This window comes from Phacochoerus africanus, chromosome 1 (assembly GCF_016906955.1).
Source record: "Phacochoerus africanus isolate WHEZ1 chromosome 1, ROS_Pafr_v1, whole genome shotgun sequence".
Classification (NCBI taxonomy): domain Eukaryota; kingdom Metazoa; phylum Chordata; class Mammalia; order Artiodactyla; family Suidae; genus Phacochoerus; species Phacochoerus africanus.
In genome coordinates, this window is record NC_062544.1 from 163,434,804 (window position 1) to 163,456,874 (window position 22,071).

General features: G+C 36.2%; 1 protein-coding gene across 3 annotated transcripts in view; it reads right to left on the reverse strand.

The window, feature by feature from the left end:
- The window catches only part of ATR (ATR serine/threonine kinase), a 115,257-nt gene that overhangs the window by 7,582 nt on the left and 85,604 nt on the right, over positions 1-22,071 (reverse strand). For 2 of the 3 annotated variants that reach the window (XR_007135455.1, XM_047783927.1), the window contains exons 37-42: positions 11,130-11,227; positions 10,077-10,309; positions 8,815-8,949; positions 6,612-6,812; positions 4,867-5,010; positions 1,903-2,053 (exon numbers count right to left, since the gene is read on the reverse strand). Coding sequence is in view for 2 of the 3 variants with exons in the window: in XM_047783927.1 (XP_047639883.1) it covers positions 1,903-2,053; positions 4,867-5,010; positions 6,612-6,812; positions 8,815-8,949; positions 10,077-10,309; positions 11,130-11,227 (962 nt within the window). In the remaining variant the exon portion in view is untranslated. Of the gene's footprint in view, positions 1-1,902; positions 2,054-4,866; positions 5,011-6,611; positions 6,813-8,814; positions 8,950-9,011; positions 9,159-10,076; positions 10,310-11,129; positions 11,228-22,071 lie in introns of those variants that run through there. The other variant, XM_047783940.1, reaches the window with a different exon arrangement.

Here is a 22,071-nt window from a genome sequence, read left to right on the forward strand (position 1 = left end):
TCATAACAGACTGCAATTGGGAGTTCCTGCTGCGGCTCAGTGGGGTACAAACCCGACTAGTATCCATGAAGACATAGGTTTGATAAGGCTCTAGAGTTGCTGCAAGCTGTGGCATAAGTCACAGATGTGGCTCAGATCCCACACTGCTGTGTGGCTGTGGCTGGCAGCTGCAACTCTGATTCGACCCCTAGGCTGGGAACTCCCATATGCACAGGTGTGGCCCTATATATTAAAAACAAACAAACAAACAAACAAAACAACCCTCCCCAAAGAATACAATTACCTAGACCAAGAAATTAGTTTTATAGTATTAACTACCTTTATTCATTTTTCACCAATTATCCTCCTACCATAGTTTTTCTGGGTCAATATCCAATCCAGGACCTCCTTTTGCATTCAGTTGCCCTATCTCCTTAACATCCTCAAATTTGGGAAATTTCTGTTTTTGTCTTTCATTAAAGATACTTTTATTTATTTTTTGTTTTTTGTTTTTTTTTTAAGGGCTGAAGTCGTAGCATATGAAGGTTCCCAGACTAGGGATCGAATTGGAGCTATAGCTGCTGGCGTACGCCACAGCCACAAAAACGCAGGATTGGAGTTGAGTCTGCAACCTACACCACAGCTCACCACAATGCTGGATCCTTAATCCACTGAGCGATGCCAGGGATCAAACTTGTGTCCTCATGCATACTAGTCAGATTTGTTTCTTCTGCGCCATGACGGGAACTCCAAGATGTTTTTATTTTTTTTGTCTTTTCTAGGGCCGCACCCACGGCATATGGAGGTTCCCAGGCTAGGGGTCTAATTGGAGGTGTAGCCACTGGCCTACACCATAGCTCACTGCAACACCAGATCCTTAACCCACTGAGCAAGGCCAGGGATCGAACCCGAAACCTCGTGGTTCCTAGGTGGATCTGTTAACCACTGAGTCACGACAGGGTAATCTGGTAGAGATATTTTTAAGGAGTTTTGATCAGTTATATTTTTGTTTCATCACCATAAAGTTACTACTTTTCCCCCTCTGTAATTAGTAATAATTTATAACTATAGAGATACTTTGAGACTCAATTTTCCATTATATTTTTGCCAACTAATTTCAGCATCCATTGATAATGATTGCCTGCAACAACTTTTATTATGGTATTTGCTAACTGGTGATCTTCTATTTTCATAATTTCATCTACGTTTAATCATTGTAATTCTACTGTAAGGAAGAACTGTTCCTACCTTCCTATTTATTCATTCATTCATTCACTCATTGGAGTATTCTACACCAATGTGGACTCCAATTCCAATGTAACACTTTTGGTTTCGCTGGAGCTTTCCTTTTCCTTTTCTTTTTCTAAAAGTAAACAAACTAGTTTTTTTTTTTTTTTTAAGCTACACCTGGGGCATATGGAAGTTCCCAGGCCAAGGATCGAATCCATGCCGCATCTGCAACCTATGCCATAGCAACAGCAAAGCAGGATCCTTAACCTACTGAGTTGGGTCAGGGTTGGGGATAAGTTTTAACCAGCACTTCCACAGAGACAAGCGGGATCATTAACCCACTGTGCCATAGAAGGAACTCCCAAACTGGTTCTCATTAGCCACAATGTATCTACTTTGCTAAAGTCTAGTTAACACATAAAACAGTTTCAGAAATGCTAATCAAAAACTCCTAGAAAAACAAATTTTCATGTATATATTTGTAAGCTGCCTCAAATCTTTTTGGAATAAAGATAAAGAATTTAAATAGGACAAGGAATTTAGGAGGAAATTACTTAAGTACCTCTGTAAATAGTAGCTAGAAATTTTATAATGGCTTCTACCAAAAAAAATGTACAATAACATATATTAGTAACAATTACACCTTCATTACATGTTAGCATATATTTATACTGTTAAAATTAATTTTAGTACCCTTTTCCTTATATAGTTTGGTCAGAATAGGTCTCAAGCCAGCAGTGTTGTTAACCCATTCAATAATTCCACATTCATCATTCAGTGGAATAACTGCATATGTTCGAATATGAAGTTCTCTTCTACGAGATTCTGCATCTTTCCTTAAGCACTGTTAAAAAAAAAAAAACCACATAAACTTAAAAGTTAAAAATTTCTAAATGTTATGCCAAATACATCTAAAGAGTGTTCATTTCATAGCAAAAGAATGTCAATAAAAGCTTACTATGTAGTGTAGATGAATAATTCTTCAGAGTAGGAAACTACTATGTCAGTATCCAAATTATTACAAACGCCTTGGACAAGTACTTCTTTTAATTATTCACTATTAATGTGACAATACCGTGTTCAAAAACATTATACTTCTATATTTAACAATGACAAAATACTTTTTTTTTTGTCTTTTCTAGGGCTGCTCCCGTGACATATGGAGATCCCAGGCTAGGGGTCTAGTCAGAGCTGTAGCCACCAGGCCTACACCAGAGCCATAGCAACACAGGATCTCAGCCGCGTCTGTGATCTACACCACAGCTCACAGCAACACCGGATCCTTAACCCACTGAGCAAGGTCAGGGATCGAACCCACAACCTCATGGTTCCTAGTCTGATTTGTTAACCACTGCGCCACGACGGGAACTCCAACAATGACAAAATACTTCTTAAAAATTGCTTCCAAGATATTACTGAAACATTAGGTCCTTAGATACAGAGGATTCTATTTAATTTTATCTAAAAAAGTATATAAACAAAAAAGTATGAGTTTTATGACATCCCAAAATGTATTTCTTACTCTTTTAATATTTATAGCTTAATATTATAAGCTTATAAGCTATATATTATAGCTTAATAGAGTTTAATATTACAGCTTCATTTGAAAAATTATCTCCCAGCAGAAGCAAACTTTTCATATCTCATCTGATAAATCCTAAATCATACTAGGTAAAGATAAACAGTATTTTGTTTAACTCTGGAACTATATGAAATAAATAGACTAAGCAAACATGTATGATTATAAGCTGTGAAATTCAATAAACGCAATCATTGACCAAAATACATTTTAAACTTTAGGATTAAATAGGCTCCATAAATGTCAGCAAAATAGTATCACATTAGAGTCACATGTAAAGATATATAAGTATATGGCCTCCTAGACCAATGCAGTGAGATTGTAGTTTTCTACAATCAGGCTATTTTATTTGATCATATTAATGTAGAGGAATAGTAATGAAATAACTGGTAACAAAGCTGATTAAGATAAGTTTATAAATTAAAGCCAGGCCACCTGATACTCCTAAACAGAAAAACATTTAGGGAGCTTTGGAACAAACATACTAATGGTTTAGTATCAGTGAACCGAGTTACAAATTTATGAAACAAAATTTTAAATAAAAAATATCCCTTCCATTAATAAACCTTTGAAATGGTTTTTAATGTGGTATTAAATTAAATTACTTTTGGTTAAACTAAGCACAAACCATAATTCTCCTTTTTTAAAAAGCAAACTCATTTGCTGCAATATCTTTTTTATGTTAAAGATCCACAACTATTTCTGCTAATAAAAGAGGTACTAGTAACATGTAGGGGGGGTTAGAGAGGAAGAACAAAAAGCGTATAGAAAAATAAGGTTTCCATAGTATGGTTTAATCCATTACCAATGGAAAAACAGATGACATGCACTTCTAAATACATGGCTAGAGAATAATTCAAAATACCTAAGACCATACATTTATAATAACCCTCTAATGAGGATTCTCATATCATCTCTGAGACAGATATCAAGTACTTACCAATAGAACTGAAAAAAATACTAATGATCACCTTTGATAAGTATGTTGTTAAAACTAGACGCCAACATTTTTTTTTTCTAGTATGGAAACAAAACATAAATAAATCTGATAGAAAAAATTATATCATATCATATTATATTATATATAAGTTAAACATTAAATAGAAAATATTTTCCCCTACTAATGTCATACATTTTTCTCAATATAATAAAAATAACTTATTTTTAAAAAATTAAGTAAAACCTGGGAGTTCCTGTCGTGGCTCAGTGGTTAACGAATCCGACTAGGAACCATGAGGTTGAGGGTTCGATCCCTGGCCTTGCTCAGTGGGTTAACGATCCGGTGTTGCCATGAGCTGTGGTGTAGGTCTCAGACGCGGCTCGGATCCCTCGTTGCGGTGGCTCTGGTGTAGACCCGTGGCTACAGCTCTGACTAGACCCCTAGCCTGGGAACCTCCATATGCCATGGGAGCAGCCCTAGAAAAGGTAAAAAGACCGAAAAAAAAAAAAATTAGGTTAAACCAGCAATTCCACTTCAGGGTACATATCCAAAAGATTGAAAGCAGGGACTCAAATAGGTATCCATACATACATCTATGTTCATGGAAGCATTATTCACAATAGCCAAAAAGTGGGAGCAACTCATGTGTCCACTGACGAGTAAATGGATAAACAAAATGTAATGTACATACACAATTGTATATTATTCAACCTTATACAGCAATGAAATTCTGACACATGCTATAACATGGATGAACCTTGAAGATATAATGCTAAGTGAAATAAGCCAGTAAAAAAAGTACAAATACTCCATATATATGAGGTATCTAGAATAGTCAAATTCATAGAGACATCAAAGGAGAAAGGTGGTTACCAGGACCTGGAGGGAAAAGGAATAAGGAGTTACTGTTTAATAGATAACAGAGTTTCAGTTTTAGAAGATGAAAAAAAGTGCTAGAGGGAGGTGTTGCACAGCAATGCGAATGTACTTAATGCCACTAAATTGAACGGAACACTTAGGAATGCTTAAGACGGTTAATTTTATGTGATGGATATTTTATCCCAATTAAGAGAGATTTACCAATATTTCATTGATAGTAATTATGGTAATTCAAAATAAAAGCAAACTATATCCAAACCTTATTAATCAAGGAATTGAACTCCATTAGTCTACAATCCTTTCTCAAGTCATCTTTTGGCTTACACATCATAATGTAGAACTTTCCATCAGATCCTTTTAAAGAGATTTTCTTTGGTTTCTGAAGAGAAGCAAGAATTTCTACCTAAAAGACAAGTTTTATAAATATTGTGTTACCTAATATAATAAAAAGGAAAACATAAAAACCTATAACATGTAGCATATTTATTATTTTAATTATTTTATCTTAATTATCTATGATCTATGAAAAGAATGGTTGCCCATAAATAGACATTTTCTAATTTTTTTCTTTTTGTATGGCCATAGCTGTGGCATATGGAAGTTCTGGGCTGGGGGTTAAATTGGAGCTGCAGCTGTTGGCCTATGCCACAGCCACCACAATGTGGAATCTAAGCTGAGTCTGCAACCTAAACCACAGTTTGTGGCAATGACAGATCCTTAACCCACTGAGGGAGGCCAGGGATCCAATCTACATCCTCACCCACACCATGTCCAGTACTCAACTGCTGAGCCACAGAAGGGAACTCTGAGACACATTTTAAAAGACCTTTGAAACATTTGTTAAGACCTTTCTGCAGAACCTGAGATAGTTTCAAATTAACTAATTAAGTTTCAATTGGACCACAGAAGCAGCTGAACCAAGGAAGTATAAAGAGTTTTCAAAAGTATTTACTTAGAAGTGCTTATATCATTTAAGATAGTAACAACAAAAATTTCACACCTCCCAAAATACAACCTACAAACAAAAATTGTACTTTGTTCTCTTTCTCTTCTCCATTTTTAGGACAAAAGATGAATATGAAAAAATGAAATTATAGAAAAAAATAAAGATTTTAGTCATACTAAGACAATATGAACATCTGAAAAATCAAAATACTAGGCAGAGGAGCTCCTGCTGTGGTGCAGTGGGTTAATGATCTGGCTTGTCTCTCTGGAGGTGGCAGTTCAATTCCTGACCCAGCAGAGTGGGTTAAGGATCCGGAGATGCTGCAGCTGTGGTATAGGTCACAATTCCGGCTCAGATTGGATCCCTGGCCCAGGAACTTCTATATACCTCAGATATGGCCAAAAAAGAAAAACAAAAACAAAAAACACAGTGAGTTGAACATGGGGTTTTTATCACTTAATTTTGTTCCATCAGTAAAATGGTTTTACTTTTCTGTTTTCTGAATCATTTTTTTTTCTTTGCAAATAAAATTCGACTAATCTTTGAGGAAAATACTTTTACTTTCTAATTTTTTATTTTATTTTTCTTTTTACAGACACACCATGGCAAATGGAAGCCTCTGGACCAGGGGTTGAATCAGACCTGCAGCTGCAGGCCTGCACCACAGCCATGACAACACTGGATTCAAGCCACATCTGAAAACTACACTGCAGCTTGCAGCAATGCTGAATCCTTAACGCACTGAGTGAGGCCAGGGATTGAACCTGCATCCTCACAGGGACAATATTGGGTCTTTAACCTGCTAAGCCACAACAGTAACTCCAGAGGAAAACACTTTTTATTTTATTTATTTATTTATTTTTCTTTTCCTGGCTGTACCTGGCATATGGAAGTTTCCAGGCTAGCAGTGGAATTGGAGTTGCAACTGAGGCCTACACCATGTCTTTAACCTGCTAAGCCACAATAGGAACTCCTAAGAAAACACTTTTAAACTTAATTTGAAAATTTTAACTAAATTTTAAAAACATAGTTAACAGTTATATAAGACTACAGTTTACCGTATCATCGAAGCCTGCAATATAGGCCCAATGCCCAGGAAATGGTTCGTGGTTAGCATGGGCACCCGGAATTGATGGAAGAGTAGGTATCATGACTGATTGTAAAGGAATGAGGATTTCACTAAATGTTGCTTCTTCAACCAGTCTTTTAAGCATTTTAAAATGAGTGCTCATGCTCAGTGTGGAACTACTTCCATCCACCTAGGGGAAAAAAATAGTAGATTTTAATTTCTCTATATACCTTGAATTACAGAATGATTAATTTTACCCCAAGCAAAAATTTCACTTCTATAAAAACATATTTTAACCTCTCTGTAATCTTTTACCCCATCAGTAACAGTACCTACATTTAGGATAGTGAATGACTAAAGTAAATAATAGTGGCATACAATTTATCACATGTTACAAATTCCAAAGAGCTCAGTAAATCAGTCTTTTTCTTTTGGTACCAAACCTCACTTGGCAGCAAAAAGACACCTGGACGTCTCACTTAGGGCAAAGATTAATGTTTCACTGAAGAAATGTTATCGTATCTGGTTATGGGATACTCTACCAAATTACCCCTAGTGATGATATTTAATATAAAGTATATGTATTGTATTACCATCAAAGATCGGAAAAATTCTGAAATTCTAAATGTAGCTGTGATAAAACTTTCATATAAAGAATTGTAAGTTTGTAAATGTAAAACACTTAGAAAAGGGCTAGTGTTTAACAAATGTTGGCCATTATCATAAAACTATATTTCATAATGTCAAGTACATCAGAGGTCACATAAGATTAATAGATATTAAAAACAGACTATTCTTTCAAGATGTTTATTGGAAGGGAAGGTGAGAAATAGGTTAATCTGTATATTCTCACCTGTAAATAGGTGATAGAGTGATTATTTTTATTTTCTACTTTTTAAAGAAATTTTAAATTTTTCATTTTTTTGGTCTTTTTGTATTTTTAGGGCCTCACCTGCGGCATATGGAGGTTCCCAGGCTAGGGGTCCAATTGGAGCTGTAGCTGCCAGCCTACACCACAGCCGCAGCAACCGTGATGCGAGCCGTGTCTGCGACCTATACCACAGCTCAAGGCAATGCCGGATCCTTAACCCACTGAGCGAGGCCAGGGATTGAACCCTCATCCTCATGGATGCTAGTTGGGTTTGCTAACCGCTGAGCCACGACAGGAACTCTGAGTGATTATTTTTATTTATTTATTTTTTTTGTCTCTTTGTCTTTGTTGTTGTTGTTGTTGTTGCTATTCTTGGGCCGCTCCCGCAGCATATGGAGGTTCCCAGGCTAGGGGTTGAATTGGAGCTGTAGCCACCGGCCTACGCCAGAGCCACAGCAATGCGGGATCCGAGCCGCGTCTGCAACCTACACCACAGCTCACGACAACGCCGGATCGTTAACCCACTGAGCAAGGGCAGGGACAGAACCCGCAACCTCATGGTTCCTAGTCGGATTCGTTAACCACTGCGCCATGACGGGAACTCCTTTTTAATTTTTATTTATTTATTTTCTTTGTCTTTGTTGTTGTTGTTGCTATTCTTGGGCCGTGAGTGATTATTTTTAAAGTGAAGTCTAGATAGTTACTTTATAAAGAATCTGTCTCTCCTTATAATGACCATACCCCCACTATTACCTTTCCTACACATTCTTTAGTGTTTTCCCCCCCAATTCCTTAGGGAGAAGAGTAGTCACTCCTGTAACCATGTCCATATTCTAGTCACAAGACTACTGAAAGAAGCAGTTATTACACTAGATACCATCTGAGTGGTTTCCTATGAGACTATGACAACTTCAAGACATGTCTTATTATCTTTGTTTCCCGTCATACAGTGCTTATCCCCTGGTAGGCGATGAAATATGTACTGAAAAAATGAAACCAGAAATGCCAACATTTTTTCCTCTCATGTATGTAGGTTAAAGTATATGAATTTTGAAATTTTAAAGATATGACAGAAAGCAATCATAGACCTTTAAGTATTTTATCTACTTATATTTTTATGGTTATTTCATATCCTCTACTTAAAAGGCAAACTGCAATATTTAAAATATACAATTTGATAACTTTCGATATATGTGTATACCAATATATGTGAGAATTTAAATTTAATTAACCAAATGAAATAAAACCAGCTAAAATCATATTTAAGCTTTATATAAAATTATCCAACATAGTCTATAAGTAGTAAGATTTATGATAGTACCGGTTTATTGCACAATTCTAGAAGCTTATCTGTTAGGCGAGTTGCATCTCCAACAAACTTTTCTAAGGATTTTTTCATAAGAATAGCTTTATTTAGGATTTCCTTGCATCTGTTTACACGCATGGGATAAGAAGACTGTCATAAAAAAAAAAGTTAAATGTAATTGTTAAAAGATTTTTAAAAGACAACAATACTTCTAATTGACAAAAATCAACTTAAAAAGCATGCAAGATGAGAGGTTACACTTATAGAAGTTTTCTGGAAATCAATTTGGCCAATACTATCAATAGCCATAAAAATGCTGCTATCCTGTGACCTGGTGAATTTCCGTCTTAGGATCGATCCTAAAGAAATAATTAGAAATGAGAATAAATATAAATGTATCTGGATGTTTTGTCTAGAGCAAAAAAGGAAACAACCTCAAAGGTTAACGACAGTTTAAAAAATTACAGATGGCTAAGTAAATTTTAAAATTTTAATTAATTAATCAATTTTTGGCTGTGCTTGAGGCAGGCAGAAGTTGCCAGGTCAGGGATTGATCCTGTGCCACAGCAGCAACATGAGCCATGGCAGTAACAATGCCAGATCCTAACCTGCTGAGCCACCAGGAAACTCTGTCTTTTATAGAATTTTATATAATTTTAAAAATCGTGTCTCTAAAGAATATTTAATAACATGGGAACATGATTATGGTAATAATCTTAGGTGAAAAGATACGAAATTATATAGCTATGTAATCCAAATTCAGTGTTAAAGTATGCATAGACAGTAAATATACAAAAACACATGAAGATATTAATGATATAAAGAGTGAATTTTAATTTTCTTTTTTATATCTCTATTTTCTAAATTCTCTAAAATATTTATTAATTCAAGATATTTACCAACTTGTACATTCCTATTAATAATACAATAAAAATGTTCTACTATTAAAAGTTCAAATACTTTGGATTAAAAACACTTGGAATAAAATAGGCTACTGTTTCATAACAAACACTAATAGTTTACTATACTTCATAAAGAAAATGTATGATAAATCCTTTGATTTTAAACATATGAGTTACTTCACTTGATACAGTAAATATTTCTGAATTTTATAATGGGATACAGTGCTATAATTTATTCTTAAAAATGCTTAAAATGTATTTTCTTAATATGAATCTAATGTAAGAGAGAAACCCTGGAACTTATATCTATACATAAGCATTAAATAATCAATGCCACATAAAATGGAAAAGACATTGTTGTGATTAATGTATCACCTTTGACACAGCTGTCATCATCCACATTGCTTGTTGGGGATAGGCCAGAAACACTTTGGCTATGATTTCCATCAAGACAACAAAAACTTCATCATGAGAATGACAAATTCGGGAGATCAGTTGTGAAAAGGCAGTCAAAAACTGATATGGAGCTAAATGATTTGTGTGCTCTGTAATAACTTTGTTTATTTTAACTAAATCATTTCTCATTTGTACACGATCAGAGCGGCCAGCTGGAGGAAAAAAAAAAAATCAAAGTTAAAAACACCAGTAAAAAAATAAAACTGTATCAATTTCATAGGAAAAAAATCTTTTAAAAACAGCTTAAAGATATATATTTTCCCCATGTCCAAAGCTAGATCACCTGCCAATTTGTGGAAAATAGTTTTCTCTGTCCAAGTAGGAAAAAATATTTAAGTCCACTGAAAAACTCAAGGACCATTAATTTTCACTAGAAGCAAACAGAACAAGCCACAGACTGTTGTAATTTTAAAGGTAAATTATTTGGCTTGAACTAGTATTTTTCTTTCTTTTTTTCCCCTTTTTTTCTTTTTTAAGGCTGCACCTATGGCATCTGGAAGTTCCCAGGCTAGGGGTGGAATTGGAGCTGCAGCTGCTGGCCTACACCACAGCCACAGCAACGCCATATCTGAGCCTCATCTGTGACCTACACGGCAGCTTGTGGCAATGCCAGATCCTTAAACCACTGAGCAAGGCCAGGGACTGAACCTGTACCCTCATAGAATTACGCTGGGTTCTCAACTTGCTAAGCCATAATGGTAACTCCAAACTAATGTTTTTCAATATGTGTTAAGTTTACCAAGGAACAAGCAAACTTTCACTTGCAGGTCCTGCAACTGCAACTACTTAAGCCTACTTTTGGTCTTTTTCCTCTTTTTTAACATTTGGTTTCTTGCTCACGCATATATTATAATTCTTCTTAGTCCTTTAAAGTTTTTACCATAGCACTGAGAGGTATATCTAGGCATTTATGATGGAGCATGATAATGTGAGAAAAAAGAATGTATACAGTTTTTACCAAAGAAATTATACCTTTTTCCCATTCGTATGCCTTAGCACCAAAATCAAGCCATAGTGATAACATTCGTGGCATTGACTGATATATGAATTGATTTCCATACTGTAGAGATCTGTAATCATATAGAAAAAATATTAACATAGCATTCTTTTTTACATTATATGAATTAAAATTTAAAGACAAACTACCACTTGAGAAATATATAGCCTTCTGACACAAATTATACTACCAGTTTATTTCTTCCTGGTACAAGTTATCTTTGACTCCTTTCTCCCCACTTTTTCCTTTCTACATTCCTTGCTAAGGTCTATATCTCACAGAACAAAAATAACTCAAGTTTTGACCCAGTCAAATTCCCGTCAGTACTTCTTTCAAATTGTCCTTAGGATCTGTGCCTTTGTTGCATTCCATGGCCATAAACTTAGGTCAGGCCCAACCACTTCATTTCTGGGACCTTACGGTAACTTGGTCTCCTTAATTCCACATTTCTTCCCTTCAATAAACTCCAGATGAACACTCCTGAAATTTTAGCTTTATCATACTCTCCCTCCATTCAAAAACAGGAATCAGTTATCTACAGATTATATGAATTACTCTGCCTGGGATTCAAATACATATATAACATTTTTCTTTATAGCTTTGTATCTTAATTTCTCACCATTCACCAGCATACACCTTCCATCGAGTCCAATTCCTCACTATTCTCTCAACAAACCACTCAAACCTGTTTCTCTGCCAAATCTGTGGAAAGTTAGTACAGGCATGCCTCAGAGATATTGCAGGTTTGGTACTGGACCACTATGATAAAATGACTATCACAGTTAGGTGAGTCATAGGAATTCTGTGGTTTCCCAATGCATATAAAATTCATGTTTTCACTATTCTGTAGTCTGTAAGTGTGCAGTACCGTATGTCTAAAAAAGCAGTATACATACCTTAATTTTAAAATACATCATTGCTAAAAAATGCTATCATCATCTGAGCCTTCAGCTAGTTGTAATCTTTTTGCTGCTGGAAGGTCTTGTCTTGATGTTGATGGCAGCTGACCTATCAGGCTGGTAGCTGCTAAAGACTGGGGTGGCTGTGGCAATTTCTTAAAATAAGACAACAATGAAGTTTGCCACATCAACTGATACTTCCTTTCATGAACCATTTCTCTGTACCATGGAATGCTGTTTCATGCATTGTACCCACAGTAAATCTTTCTTTTCAAAACTGGAGTCAATTTTCTCAAACTCTGCCACTGCTTTATCAACTAAATTTATGTAATATTCTAAATCCTTTATTGTCAGTTCAACAATCTTTACAGCATCTTTACCAGGAGTAGATTCCATCTCAAGAAATCACTTTCTTTGCTCATTGATAAGAAGAAGCTCCTCATCCATTTTATTATGCTTTTATCATGAGGTAATATTAATTAACTTCAGATTTCACTCCTAATTCTAGTTTTCTTGGCTACTTTCACATCTGCAGTTACTTCCTGCACAGTCGTCTTGAACCTCTCAAAGTCATTTGTGGGGACTAGAATCAACTTCTTCCAAACTCCTGTTAATGTTTTTATTTTGACATCTTCCCATGAATCACAAATGTTCTTAATGGCATCAAGAATGGAGAACCCTTCACGAAGATTTTCAGTTTATTTTGCTCAGATCTTTCAGATGAATCACTATGGCAGCTATTGCAATTCGAAATGTATTTCTTTGCAAAAAAAAGTATTTTTATTATTTATGTTTTTTAGGTAAAAATGGTTTATAACATTATATGTTTCAGGTACACATTACATTTCTACTTCTATGTACCTTGAAGCATGCACCCACCAAAAATTTAGTTCCCATCCTTCACCATATGGTTGATCCCCTTTACCCATTTCACTCACCACATGCCCCTTCCCCTCTGCAAACACTACTCTGCAATTGTGTGTTTGTTTTTATTTGGTTTGTTTTGTTCATTTGTTATGGGTTTTGTCTGTATTTATTTTTTTTATATTTCACCTATGAATGAAATCATACAGTATTTGTCTTTCTGACTTACTTCACTTAGCATAAAATCCTCAAAGTCCATCCATGTTGTCAAAAATGGCAGGATTTCACCGTTTTAAAGGCTGAATAGTATTCTATTATATGTTTATATACACCATGATTCTCTGTCTGTTCATCTGTTGATGGGGCACTTTGGTTTTTTCCATATTTTGACTATTGTAATGAACACAGAGGTGCACATATCTTTTCAAATTAGTATTTCCATATTCTTTGGATAAATATCCCAGAAGTAGAATAGCTGGATCATATGGTAGTTCTATTCTTAATATTTTGAGGAATCTCCACATAGTTTTCCAATTTATTCCCACCAATAGTGCATGATAGTTCTCTATTCTCTATATCCTCCAACTCTTGTTATTTCTTGTCTTTTTGATAACTGGCATTGTACCAGGAGTAAGATGATATCTCACTGTGGTTCTGTTTTAAATTTCCCTAATAATTAATGATGCTGAACATGTTTTCATGTGCCTGTTGGCCATATGAATATCGTCTTTGGAAAAATGTCTATTCAGCTACTTTGCCCTTTTATGATTTTTTTTTTAGGGCTGCACCTGCAGCATATAGAGGTTCCTAGGATAGGGGTTGAATCAGAGCTACAGCTGCCAGCCTACACCACAGCCACAGCAACACAGGATCCAAGCCAAGTCTGCAACCTACACCACAGCTCATGGCAATGCCGGATCCTTAAACCACTGAGTGAGACCAGGGATCGAACCCATGTCTTCCTGGATACTAGTTGGATTCTTTTCCACTATGCCACAATAGGAACTCCTCCTTTGCCCAATTTTTAATCAGGTTGTTTTTTTGTTGTGGAGTTGTATGAATTCTTTACATGTTCTGGATATTAACCCCTCATTGGATAGATCATTCTCAAATATCTTCTTCCATTTGGTAGGCTGTCTTTTCGTTTTGTTGTTAGTTTCCTTTGCTGTGCAGAAAGTTTTTAGTTTGATATAGTGATATTTGTTTATTTTTGCTTTGGTTTCTTTTGCCTGAGGAGTCCTATCTAGAGATACATTACTAAGATGGATGCCAAAGAGCATACTGCCTATGTTTTCTTAGAGGAGTTTTGTGGTTTCCAGTCTTACATTCAAGTCTTCAATCCATTTTGAGTTGATTTGTGTGTGTGGTATGAGACCGAGGTCTGGTTTACTAATGTTTTATTAAGAATTTTAGTGTCTATGTTCATTAGAGGTATTGGTCAGTAATTTCTGTGTGTGTTGTCTCTGCCTAGTTTTGGCATCAAGCTGATGTTGGCCTCAAAAAATGAGTGAGGAAGCTTTCCTTCCTCTTCAGTTTTTTGGAAGAGTTTGAGAAGGATAATATTAAATCTTCTTTGCATGTTTGGTAGAATGCACCTTTGAAGCTGACTAGTCCTTCTATTTTTTCATGATTCAGTCTTGGAAGGTTGTATGGTTCTAAGAATTTGTCCATTTCTTCTAGGTTGTACACTTTGCTGCCACATAGCTGTTCCTAATATTCTCTTATAAACTTTTGTATTTTTGTGGTATCTATTGATATTTCTCTTTTATTTCTGATTTTATTGATCAGAGCCTTCTTTTTTCTTGGTGAGCCTAGAAAAGGGTTTGGCAATTTTGTTTCTCTCTTCAAAGAACCAGCTCTTATTTTCATTAATTCTTTACTACTGTCTTTTTAGTCTCTATTTCATTTATTTCCACTCTAATCCTTATTATTTCCTTCGTTCTACTAACTTTGCATTTTTTTCTTTTTCCAGTTCCTTTAAGTGTAAGGGTAGATTGTTTATTTGGTATTTTTCTTGTTCCTTGAGATAGGTCTGTATTGCTATAAACTTTCATTTTAGTATACTACTTTTGTTGCATCCCATAGATCTCTGGTATATTATATTTTCATTTTGATTTGTCTCCAGGTAATTTTTAAAATTCTTTGATTTCTTTGTTGACCCAGAAGTTATTCAGTAGCATGTTGTTCAGTCTCCACCTTCTTATAGCTGATTTCTAGTTTTATACCATTGCAATTGGGAAAGATGATTTTAATCTTCATAAATTTACTAAGGCTTGTTCTGTGGCTCAACATATGGTTTGTTCTTGAAAAAGTTCCATGTTCATTTGAGAAAAATATGCCTTCTGCTACATTTGGAATGTAATGGTCTATACAGATCTATCAAGTCCACCTGGTTCTGCTGTTTCCTTGTTGACTTCCTCTCTAGATGATCTATCCATTGATGCAAGTGGGGTATTAAAGTCCTCTTTTTTTTTTTTTTTTTTTTTTTTTTTTTGCTGCACCCATGGCAATTGGAAGTTCCAGAACCAGGGATCAAACACGAACCACAGCAGCAACCCAAATCACTGCAATGACAGTGATGGATCCTTATCAAGCTATGTCACAAAGGAACTCCGTAAAGTACCCTACTATTACTGTGTTGCTATCAATTTCCATTTGCTTGGAGTATCATTATCCATTCCTTCACTTTGAGCTTGTGTTTGTCATCAGAGCTGAGCTCCTGGAGGCAGCATATTATTGGATCTTGATTTTTAATCCATCCAACCACTCTGTGTCTTGTGATTGGTGATTTCAATCCATTTCCGTTTTTGGTGGTTAGTGACAGATGAGGACTTAGGGCTGCTATTTTAGCTTTTGTTTTCTGGTTGCTCTATATTCTCCATGTTTTTTTTCCTTTTTATTTCTCTCTACCATTTTGGTTTGGAGGTTTTCTATTTTTCCTTTTTCTATGTTTCATGGCTCTACTCTAGATTTATATTTTGTGGTTACCATGGGGTTTGTATGAAACCTCTCATAGATAAGATAGTACTTTTCTTCCTGATAGGATCTTATCTTCATTTACCTATGTAGGCTCCATCCTTTTCCTCTTTTGTATTTTTGTTGTCTCAAGTTTTTCCTTTTTATGTTGTATGTTACTGAACTGAAGTAGGTATAGTTATTTTTTCAACTTTTTTTCTTCCTTCTACTGACTTTGCACATTTTGTGGGAGTTCTCGCTGTGGTACAGTAGGTTAATGAATCAGCTTGTCTCTGTGGAGGCGCCAGTTCAATCCCCAGCTCAGTGCAATGGGCTAGGGATCCAGTGTTGCTGCAGCTGTGGTGTAGGTCGAAGTTCTGGTTTGGATTTGATCCCTGGCCCAGGGACTTCCATATGCTGTGGGTGTGGCCAAAAAAGGGGAAAAAAAAAAAACCTGTATGTAATAAATTGTTGCAATTTTCTTATTCTGTCTGTTTATCACCTTACTCAATGTTTTGTGAACTTTTGCCATTTTGTTTCTGGTGGAAAAAGCTCATTTCAACACTTCTTGTAAGGCAGGTTTAGTGTTGGTAAACTCTCTTTTGTCTCGGAAAGTCTTTATTTTGCCTCCATTTCTGAAGGATAACTTTGCTAGATAGGGTATTCTTTCTTCTTCTTCCTCTTTTTTTGGGGGGTGGGGGGAGGGTGCAGGGCATGTTTGCAGCATACAAAAGCTCCGTGGCCAGGGATCGAATCTGTGCCACATCAGCAAGCAGAGCCACTGCTGTGACAATGCTGGATCCTGAACCTGCTAAGCCACCAGGGAAGTGAAGAGAGCATTCTTGAGGAATAATTTTTACCTTTCAGTATTTTGAGAATGTCACTCCTAGTCTGTAGAGTTTCTGCTGAGAGATCTGATGAGGTTCTTCTGTAACCCACAAAGGGGTACACCACCATTCCCTTTCCCTTGGCTGCCTATAAAATTCTTTGTCATTGACTTTTGACAATTTTAGTATAATCTGTCTTGGAGAAGGTCTTTTTTGCCCTGGGATAATTAGGTGTTCTCTTGGCTTCATGGACTTGTATATCCAGTTTCTTCTATGGGTTTGGGAAGTTCTCAGCTATTATTTCTTTAAATAAACTCTTTGCTCCTTTCTCCCTCTCTTCTCTTCTGGGATACCCATGACCAAAATGTTGCCCTGCCTAAAAGAGTTGAATAATGCTCACAGAATTTCATCATTTTTAAAATATCTTCTCTTTTCTGTCCTACTTGCACCATTTCTAGATTTCTATGTTCAAGTTTGCTAATACTCTCTTCCATACAGTCTGCTCTATTTCCAGTGTTTTTAAATGCATTCTTCATTTTATTTATTGAGTTCTTCAACTCCAGAATTTCTGTTTAGTTCTTTTTCAGAGTTTCAGTCTCTTAGGTAAGTACTCCTTCTGTTCATTAATTTTATTCCTAAGCCCACTGAGCTGCCTTTCTGAGTTTTTTTTGTGTAGCTGAGTTTTTCCATTGACAGCTATATGAAATTCTCTACCAGATTGCAATATTCTTCGACTTTATGTTAGCTTTCTGGAGAATCATCATTCGCTTTTTACGTACAGTGTTACTTGATTCTTCATGGTGCTAGAAGAGTTGTTCCTCTGCAGGCATATTTGTAGTAGGGACAGGTTAGAGATTAGAAGCCTTTCTTTTGTTTTCCAGTAGGTGGCACTATAGCATAGGTTTGGGGGGTTTTTTGGTTGCTTTTTTTAACCTGCAGTGCCTCTGGTTCTATTTGAGTCTACACTTTCCACCCTCTACCTCCTTGTTACAGGTGTGACTCCCTGCCCTCCTTGTCACTTTTGGTGCCTTCCTTCTCCACTGTCACTGGTATCGTTGCCTGGCGCACCTGAGTGGTAGGCTCTGCCATCTGGTCCACAATCCTATGAATTGCAGGTGCCTCTGCCATGTTTTATAAGGTTCATGAACTCTGCTACAGTGGGCTGGGTGTCAAGGGGACCTTAGGAGCTGGAAGGACAGGGTCTCAGGCCCCACTTTCACTGCCTCCCAGTTACCCATGGCTACAGGAGCTACTGTGACAGGAGGCCAGAATCATATGTACCTCTTCCCCTCCTACTATCTGGTTCTCTGCAGTTAAAGATACAGTTGATGTGGCCAGAGGGCTAGGTTTGCAAGCCCACCTCTGCTGCTCCCTTGCTTTTACCTCCTCTGTGTGTTCCAGTTCACCCACCTTTAGATGTACAGATACGGATTCTCCACTGTCCTGGGTGTTGAGCAGAAGTACCTTTGTTGTACTGTGGATGTTTTACTGGTTGTAGATTGAAGGGGTGAGACAAAAGGTAGCTTTTCACTATGCCATAATGCTAATATCACCCCAATCATGAAGTATATTTCTTAAATAATAAAACTTGAATGTTGAAATTATTGCTTGATTCATGGATTGCAGAATGGATGTTGTGTTAGCAGGCATGAAAGCAACATTAATCTCATTAGGTATCTCTATCAGAGCTCTCGGGTTAACCAGGTGCATTGTCAATGAGCACTCACATTTTCAAAGGAATTTTTGTTTCTGAGTAGAAATTCTCAACCTTGGGCTTAAATGTGCAGTAAAACATGCTGTAAACAGATATGGTTCCATTTATAGAGCATAGGCAGAACAGATTTAGCACAATTCTTAAGACTCTAGGATTTTCAGAATAGTAAGTGAGCATTAGTTTCAACTTAGAGTCACCAGCTGCATTAGCCCCTAGTAAGAGAGTCAGCCTCCCCTTTGAAGTCAGGCATTGACTTTTCTTCTCTAGCTATGAAAGTTCTAGACGGATCTTCTTCCTATAATGTTTTCTTTATACTGAAAAGCCATTGTTTAGTGTAGCCATCTTCACCTTTTTTTCTTTCTTTTTTTTCCTTTTTTTTGGCCATGCCCACAGCATACGGAAGTTCCAGGGCAAGGAATGAAATCCGAGCCACATCTGTGACCTACGCTAGAGCTGCAGCAATGCTGGATCCTTAATTTACTGTGTTGGGCTCGGTATCAAACCAGTGCCTCCACAGAGATAAGCCAATCATTAACCAACTGTGCCACAGCAGGAACTCCTATAGCCACCCATTAATGATCTTAGCTAGATCTTCTGGATAACTTGCTGCAGCTTCTAAATCAGCACTTGCTGCTTCACCTTGTACTTTTCTGTTATGGAGACAGCTTCTTTCCTTAAACCTCATGAACCAAACTTGGACCTTCAAACTTTTCTTCTGTAGCTTCCTTACCTATTTCAGCCTTCCTGAATTGAGAGTTAGGGCCCTGCTCTAGATTAGGCTTTGCTTTAACAGAATATGGTGTCTGGTTTAACCTCTGTAGACCACTAAAACTTGCTTCATATCAGCAATAAGGCTGTTTCCCTTATCATTCATGAGTTCGCTGGAGCAGCACTTTTAATTTCCTTCAAGAACTTTTCTGTTGCATTCATAACTTGGCTGTTTGGCACAAGAGGCCTAGCTTTGGCCTATCTCACCTTTTGACATGACATCCTCACTAAGATTAATCATCCCCAGCTTCTGATTTAAACTAGGTGTTTTGCTCTTCTTTTCACTTGACCACTTAGAGGCCATTGTAGGGTTAACTGGCCTAATTTCAATATTGTTGTTTCATGGGATGCGGAGGCCCAAGGAGAGAGAAAGAGATAGTGGAACGGGCAGTTGGTGAGGCAGTCAGGACATAACAGCATTCATGGAGTTAAGTTCACTGTCTTATATGGGCGCAGTTCATGGTGCCCCAAAACAATTACAATAGTTAACATCAGAGATCACTGATCACAGATGACCATAACAAATAAAATAATAATGAGAAAGTTTTAAATATAGCAAGAATTACAAAAATGTGAGTACACAGAGACCTGCTATTAGAAAAATGAGACTGATAGACTTGCTTAAAGCAGAATTGCCACAAAACTTCAATTTTTAAAAAACACAGTACCTGTGAAGGTCAATAAAATGAGATACATCTGATCCCACTCTTGGGCATCTATCCGGACAAAACTCTACTTAAAAGAGACACATGCACCTGCATGTTTATTGCAGCACTATTCACAATAGCCAAGACATGGAAACAACCCAAATGTCCATCGACAGATGATTGGATTCGGAAGAGGTGGTATACATACACAATGGAATACTACTCAGCCATAAAAAAGAATGACATAATGCCATTTGTAGCAACATGGATGGAACCAGAGAATCTCATACTGAGTGAAATGAGCCAGAAAGACAAAGACAAATACCATATGATATCACTTATAACTGGAATCTAATATCCAGCACAAATGAACATCTCCTCAGAAAAGAAAATCATGGACTTGGAGAAGAGACTTGTGGCTGCCTGATGGGAGGGGGAGGGAGTGGGAGGGATCGGGAGCTTGGGCTTATCAGACACAACTTAGAATAGATGTACAAGGAGATCCTGCTGAATAGCATTGAGAACTTTGTCTAGATACTCATGTTTCAACAGAAGAAAGGCTGGGGGAAAAATGTAATTGTAATGTATACATATAAGGATAACCTGACCCCCTTGCTGTACAGTGGGAAAATAAAAAATAAAAATAAAAAATTAAAAAAAAAATGAGATACATCTGTAATGTCCCTTACGTCTTGAATTTAATTACTTTTTAAATCCTACTTTCTTCATGAAGACTACAAGACTTCTGTGGCAATGCAGTGCAAAGAAGTTAAAATATTTTTGATATTATGAAGCCAGTGGCTTTAGTTTTAACTTCAGATTTGTCCCAAATCCATGACTCTTGGACTTGTTTGATTCATTTTTGGTGTCTTTTTAATATCAAAAGAAAAAAAAAGGCTATTTCTAATACATATACTATTTATTTGTATCTGATCACATTCTACTATGTACCATTATTTAAATATTTTGTGTGCTAAGGTTTCTCTATCCAGTTGGACTGCAGCTTCTTGAGGGCAAAAACTAATGCTTAATTAGTAATAACGTGGTAATTTAATCACGCAGGGGTAAGTATCAGTAGCTCACTTTACTCCTTTAAGTGTCCAAATGTTTTAATTACTATGGTTAAAATATGTTTTAAAATAGCCTTACTTTATTAAACTATAGTTTTAAAAACCTCACACTAAACCTAATAGCTTTATGCACATCAAGGACTAAATAACTCCTTGTTTTAGAAGAAATATATTAAATTCTGTATACCAACTCACATAATACACTAAAACTAAAACTAAAGAGAAAATGAAAGGTATTACTCATTTTAGTAAAGAAAAAATGCACTTAGTAACTGTCCTCTGGTTATGCTTCCATTTCAAAATGCCAATATGCCATGAATTCTTTCTCAGTAACAAGCCATTAATAATCATTAATAAATAAAGTTAGATTTGGATGTAACAAAAACTTGAATTCCATTTTGGGAAGAAAGGCTTGGACAAATCTTGCAATCCTAACACCACTGATGAACAAATATTGCTTTAATTCTGAAAATACAGAACTGAGAAGTCAAAATACCTAGTAATAGGCAACTTGAAATAGACTTATTGTTCTGAAGTAAGTTACCTTTCAATGGAAAGCAACAGTACATGATAAAAAGACTCACGAGAAAGTTTGAAATATTGAAAGAATTATGAAAATTTGAGTACATAGAGACCTGGTGAATCAATGCTATTAGAAAAATGGCACTGATAAACTGCTTAATGAAGAGTTGCCACAAAACTTCAATTTGAAGTTATTACTTCCTACAAATCAATAATTTATAATAATATAAACAATAGGCATGAAACAATACACTACTTGTCTATAATACACTAATATATGACATTAAGTTACATTTTACCTGTTACCTAGTTTAAGAGATAAGCTCTTTCTACAAGTCTAATGTTAAACCATTTTTAAAATTAATTAATCTTTTTTTTTTAATGGCCACACCCATGGTACATGGATGTTACCTGGCCAGGGATTGAATCAGACTGTAGTTGTGACCAGGTCCTTTAACCCACTGCACTGGGCTGGGTTTTGAACCCGTGCCTCCACAGTGACCTAAGCTGCTGCAGGTGGAGTCTTAATCCACTGCGCCATAGCAGGAATTCTGAAAAAATTTTCATATATACTACTTAGCAGAATGGATTAGAATGAAACATTCCATTGGCAATTAAATACAAACATTAAATACATTAGATTTAGAGTCT